General features: G+C 36.5%; 1 protein-coding gene across 1 annotated transcript; it reads left to right on the top strand.

Moving 5' to 3' along the window:
- The first annotated feature begins 2,622 nt into the window (after positions 1-2,622).
- Positions 2,623-5,945, top strand: LOC135150347 (uncharacterized). Its single transcript, XM_064086614.1, has 2 exons — positions 2,623-2,835; positions 3,546-5,945. Exons 1-2 carry the CDS (start codon positions 2,623-2,625, stop codon positions 5,943-5,945), a joined length of 2,613 nt encoding a protein of 870 aa, XP_063942684.1.
- The last annotated feature ends 411 nt before the right edge of the window (positions 5,946-6,356 follow it).

Consider the following 6,356-nt stretch of genomic DNA (forward strand, 5'->3'; position numbering starts at 1 on the left):
TATTTCATTGATATTTATGTAACTTATAATTGATTTCCAAATGTATTTTCTGTGTGCATACCAAATTAAATAAACTAATACATAGCAAAAATAAAGTCCTACCCCTAACCAAAAGTGCATATTAGGAAAAACATAAGGAATAAATATTTGAAAATGATTTATTAGAACTGAATAGTTTATCAGAGTACATGGCTAGTGGATCTCTTGCACTGCAAAACAACACTAAAGAGATAAGAATTAAAACATCAGACTTGTGTAGAAACGGCAAGAACAAGAGTAACAACACTTGCTGCTTTCATCTGAGAGAGAATCCGTCCTCCCATAACATTACCTGCAGCATCTGCAAATTGAACATGGAAAAAACTAATAATGTTTCCAGAAGCAGCATTTAAACAACTGTAAGCCCCAGAAAACGAAATTATCTGGAAGCTTGTAGAAACGCACGGGGGAGGGATTGCATTGAGTGGATAGCAATATCAACCTCAGAAATGAGTCCCTGGCCAGTAAGCACAGTTACAGCAAGCCCGAAATGCAGTGCAAATTGCACCACACAACTTATGACATCAAATCCACTAGGGATTTCAAGAATGACTGGTTTGTTGATGCCATTCACTGGCTCACAGTTAGTCATTAAAGACCCATCTGAATTGAATGAATATTGAGGAGCTCCTCCATGCCTCCCTGGAGCTGTAGATATTGGGCTTGTTAAACCATTTTGGTTTGAATTACTCATCACTGCGAAAATGTTATTGCTGTGAACTAAACAATGAAAGAGATAAGTATATAGCCTCTCAGCTGATAGCATATATGAGTTGTAATTTGTGATTTTTATTGTTTATATGAGTTTAAAAAGATAATAAGGTATATGAGATTTTACAATTATTGAATAATACAGCTATGTTCATAGAATTTATAGCTAGGGAGAATCTTTTGCATATATTTTTCATGCATATAATCTTTCTACTCACTGATAGAAGAGATATATATATGTGAATTCATAAACAATTTATGAATTTTTATTGAATATAACAGATTTTGATTATATGCAAAATCTGGCGGTGTATTGAGTTGAGATTTTGAACATGTGATTTTGACTTTATGCCCATTTTTGTTAAAATGTCATAGAATAGAGTTGATATATATATAGTTTAGGATTGAAGCACGTGATAAGTGGATTTTATATCCACCTGGAAGTCTTCGTTTCGGCTTAAATCGATGATCTGGCCTCAAGCTTTTGATGTTTTTGATATATTTTAGTGTTGTGATGTGTATGTTTCTTGGGAGGAGGACGAAGAAGAGAATCATAGCTTTCATTGAAAAAAACGGCGAAGCAATTGGATGCGGTAGTGAAAAGTTATGGACAAAGAAGCGGGCTGCTGAGTAGGGGCACCCGCCCCGCCGTGGCGCACCCGCCCCACAATCTGGGCGCGAATTTAAGCCCGTTTTGCCCGTTTCTGATCCGTTTGAAGGCCCGTTCACTGGGGAAGTTAAAGGAAGGCTTGGGGGACTTAAAACATAACCTAGAAACATTCTAAGGAGCACGTGACGGCTATGGAGAAGATCAAGATCGAATTTCATACTTTTTACTTTTGTAATTCTTCGAAGTAGGCGTAACTTTGGATGCTCGTTTCAGATTTGTTTCTTGACACTTATTCTAGTACTTTGAGTTTGTTTTTCCTATTCCGTACCATGTTTACTCTTATTCCCATGATGATGAGAAGTTCGATTATGAACTAATCATTATCGTGAGATTCTAGCAGATTTATATATGGATTTCAGTAGTTGATTTGACTTAATTATTTGTGTGATGAATGTTGATATCTTCGTATTGGTTGTGCTTATTCTTCTGGGATGCGTAGCTAACATCTTAGATTGTTTGTTAATCTTTATTGAAGCGACAGTGGATATATTGATTTAGAACTTGCCATGCGAACATAGGATTATGTATTCGATATACATGATTAGTGGTGTGATTTTAACCATCTTGCATCGCCCTATGTAATCCTGATAGATAACTTGTTCGTCAACCGTTATATTTTCAAATTCTATAGACATATAGGGTCTAAGCATAATTGGTGTCTGTTTACCTTCTATCTTAATTGTGGATGTGTAGCAGAATGGTGCACGTATAACGACAGTTAGCGTGTATCAGTTTCGTGTTATCTGATTAGTTATCAACCATCACATATCGATAAGGCATAACTCTGAATGAAGTATATAATGAAGTTAGAATCCCATGTTTTATTCTCATAAGTAATCCAGTTTAATTACTTAGTTTAATATTCATAGTTCAGTAATTCGATTCTATTAGTTAATTTAGATAAAAACCAACCAACTTGTTAATTGTCTGAGCATTGGATAATAATCATACATTGGTGCATAAGTGCATATTTCTGAATACACCAGTCTCTGTGGGAACGAACTGAATTTGTATCTATACTACTTGTGACCACGTACGCTTGCGTGATTTTGTGCGAACAAGTTTTTGGCGCCGCTGCCGGGGACTCGGTGTTATATTTTAGTTTATGTGCTTGTCATCAGTGGTCGTTAAAGTTCAGTGACTTGGATTCTTTTCTCACTTTTATTTCGTTTGTGTGTGTTTCAAGTACTTGAGCGACGTGTATGCGAACACGTTCTCAGGCCCGTAAAGAAGCATTGGCAAAAGCAGAAGAAACGATAGTGAGCACTACAATGGGTGATCGACCACCAGTTGCGAATGATACTAAGGCTCTTAAGGCTTTCTCTGAGCCTAAAATCAATGATATTTCGTCGAGCATTGTCAGGCCAGCGATCGAGGCCAACACTTTTGAGATCAAACCGAGCACTATTCAGATGGTACAGAACTCAGTGCAGTTTGGGTGTTCTCCGACAGAGGATCCTAACACTACAAGAAAACAGATCAAAACCGACCGCACAAAACCGACCGACGGTCGCGTGGCTACAAATAAAACCGACCTTCCACAACGGTCGGTATATGTATGACATGGCACCGTTATAACCGACCGTTAGGCGTGGTCGGTTTTGTTTTTCGCGGAAAAATAATTAAAAATTAGTTTAAATAAAAATATCTGTGCGTCAGCCCCTTAAAACGACGGCGTTTTTTTTGTTTGGTACTAAAACCGACCGATTGGTCGGTCGGTTTTAACCTGCAACTTTTATATCACTTTTTAGCTAGTAGTGAGCTCACATTCACTTGAAATAAAAATCAAAGGAGAAGAAAGGAGCTAAAGTGGGAAAGAATTATTGCTTGAAAACATTTCAAGTAAGTGATTTTCATTTCTTTGCATTAAATGTGTGTGTGGTGGGTGTGTTAAATGTGTTTGTTATATTAAATGTGTGTGTTATTACATTGAATGCTTGTATTGAATGTATGAAATTCATGTGAAATTGTTTGTTAAATGTATGTGTTATTACATGTGTGTATTGAATGTATGTGTGTATTGAATGTGTGTGTGTATTGAATGTATGTGTTATTAAATGTATGTGTGTGTTAAATGTATGTGTGTGTTAAATGTGTGTTAAATGTGTGTTAAATGTGTGTGTAGATGACAAACTTGGATCGAAGTTGGATTAGTAATCAAGTGCAAAGTGATAAAATTTCGTTAACTCCGGAATATAGGAATGGTGTAGAAACTTTTTTAAAATTTGCAAGTGAAAATGGAATGGGAGAAGATGGTACAATGAAGTGTCCTTGTAAACGTTGTAGGAATTTGAATTGGTTAAGTATCGATGATGTTAGATTCCATTTACTTGCTAAGGGGATGCTTGAGGGTTATACCGTTTGGACATCACATGGTGAAGAAAGAGGAAGAAAACGTAGTCGAACATCGCATAATCGTTATTGTGTTTGGGAACCTACGAGGGTAGAACAACCGGTAGATTTGAATGCGATGCTACATGATTTTGCCGTTGAAAATTCCGAATTTTATAACAACTTGGATACGGGAACTAGGAATGTAGAAGAAGTTCCAAATGATAGTGCAAGAAAATTGTATGAGGTCATTGTTGAAAATGGAGCACCTATTTATCCCGGTAATACGAAGTATACAAGATTAAGCTTTACCACAAAATTGTTAGAATTCAAGAATATCTCACATTGTAGTAATAAGGCTTTTGATAGTTTGCTTACACTTTTTGCGGATGTATTACCAAAAAAACACACGTTGCCCCAAACTTATTATGAAATGAAGAAGATAATGAAGGGTTTGAGGGTTGAATATCAAAAGATTGATTTATGTGAGAATGATTGTATGTTATTTTATGGAGATGACAAGGATAAAGTTGTGTGTGATATATGTGGTAAAGATCATTATCGGGATGTTTTGAGGAAAGATGGTAAAAAAATATTGAGACATTTTCCTTTGATTCCTCGACTACAACGCTTGTATATGTCAAAACATACATCCGACCATATGAGATGGTACAAGAATCGAGATGTCAAAGATGGAGAAATTAGTCATCCCGCGGACGGAGAAGAGTGGAAAAATTTTGATCGTCGATATCCATCATTTGCTCAAGAAATTCGTAATATAAGGCTTGGCCTTGCAACCGACGTTTCAACCCATTTGGCCCTACCGGGAAAAAAAACATATAGTGTGTGGCCCATAGTAGTAGTTGTCTACAATCTTCCGCCATCAATGTGTATGAAAAAACCCTATATGTTTATGACCGATATAGTGCCGGGTCCGAATATCATTGGCAAAGATATTAACATTTGTCTAAGGCCTCTCATTGATGAATTGAAGATATTGTGGAATACGGGAATTGAAACATATGATCAATCTTCGAAACAAAATTTTACAATGAGAGCGACTCTTATGTGGACAATTAGTGATTATCCCGCTATGAGTATGATAAGTGGATGGTCGGGTAAAGGAAAATTAGGATGTCAAGTGTGTCTTGGAAGTGTGCAAGGGTTTCAATTAAAACATTGTGGTAAATGTAGTTTCAATGGCACGAACCGAATATTCCTTGAACCAAATGATCCACTACGTCGGAAAAGTAATTTGTTTGATAATGCGGAAAGAAGATTGTTTCGTGGTCGTTTGTCCGGGGAGGGTGTAAAGGAGTTGCTTGACGGTTTAGTTTTTCCACCACCCGGAAAGACTAATACAAAGGCGAGGAGTATCGGATATGGGGAAGAGCATCATTGGACTCATGTTCCAATTTTTTATGAACTCCCTTATTGGTCTTCACATAGTTTACGATATTCAATTGATATCATGCATACGGAAACAAATGTTTTTGAGAACCTATTTTTTACTATTGTGAATGCGAAAAAGTCAAAGGATCACAAAAAAGCAAGAGCGGATTGCAAGCACTTTGGTGTGTTACCTCATTTGTGGATCGATGAAAATGGCAAGTCACCCAAAGCACCTTTTTCCATTACAAGAAAACAACGTAAACTTTTGTGTGAATGGATTAGTTCACTGAAACTTCCAGACGGTTATTCCTCAAATATATCTCGTTGTTGTAATGTTGAGGAGTGTACATTTTATGGATTCAAATCGCATGATTGTCATATATTTCTTCAAAAATTATTGCCTCTTGCAATTCGTGAGCTTTTACCGGCGCCTATAGCGGATGCCATCACGGCAATTGCAAATTTTTTTCAAGATTTGTGCTCATCAATGGTTACAAAAACCGATTTGGAAATAATGGAAAAATCAGTTGTGAAGGCATTGTGTTTGTTGGAAACAATTTTTCCTCAAAGTTGGTTTGATTCGATGGAACACTTGGTTGTGCATTTGGCGGAAGAAATTAGACTTGCTGGACCTGCTTACTGGCATTGGATGTATCCAATTGAGCGTTTATTGGGGAAACTAAAACAAAGGTCGGCAATAAAGCAAGAGTTGAGGGTTCCATTGCCGAACGATATATGGAGGAGGAGATTGTCAATATTTGTGCTTTTTACTTTGCATCCGACTCGATTCACAATAAATTAAGTCGTAACGAAGTTTTGTTTGATGTACAAAAGACCGACAAATTAGAAGTTTTTAAATATCCATGTGAATCTCTTGGAAAGAACGAAGTCGATATTTATATGATGATGAGCAATCATTAGCTGATGAATATGTTCTTCTAAACTCTCCTGAAGTTCAACCTTATCTAAGGTATGGTAAATACAATTTACGATAATTTTTTGTCAATACATTTTATGATAAATTAAAGTTATTGACATTTATGCATTATTGTAGGAGGTACCAAGATCGAGTTATGAGACAATGTCCTCAGACAACGCCTCAACAATTAGTGTAAGTCTAATGTAAAGACAACCCTATCTGTTACATAGGGATGATAACTCAACAATAGAACAGGACAAGTAAATAACACTACGCCTGCACCGGAATCGGATA

This window comes from Daucus carota, chromosome 2, assembly GCF_001625215.2.
Source record: "Daucus carota subsp. sativus chromosome 2, DH1 v3.0, whole genome shotgun sequence".
NCBI classification, from domain to species: Eukaryota; Viridiplantae; Streptophyta; class Magnoliopsida; order Apiales; family Apiaceae; genus Daucus; species Daucus carota.

What these genes read in the sequence shown, in the direction of transcription:
- LOC135150347 (XM_064086614.1), top strand. Translation starts at nt 2,623, where the DNA reads ATGCGAACACGTTCTCAGGCCCGTAAAGAAGCATTGGCAAAAGCAGAA. An exon ending in AACCGAGCACTATTCAGATG is followed by an intron (nt 2,836 to 3,545) that starts GTACAGAACTCA and finishes ATGTGTGTGTAG; the next exon opens with ATGACAAACTTGGATCGAAG.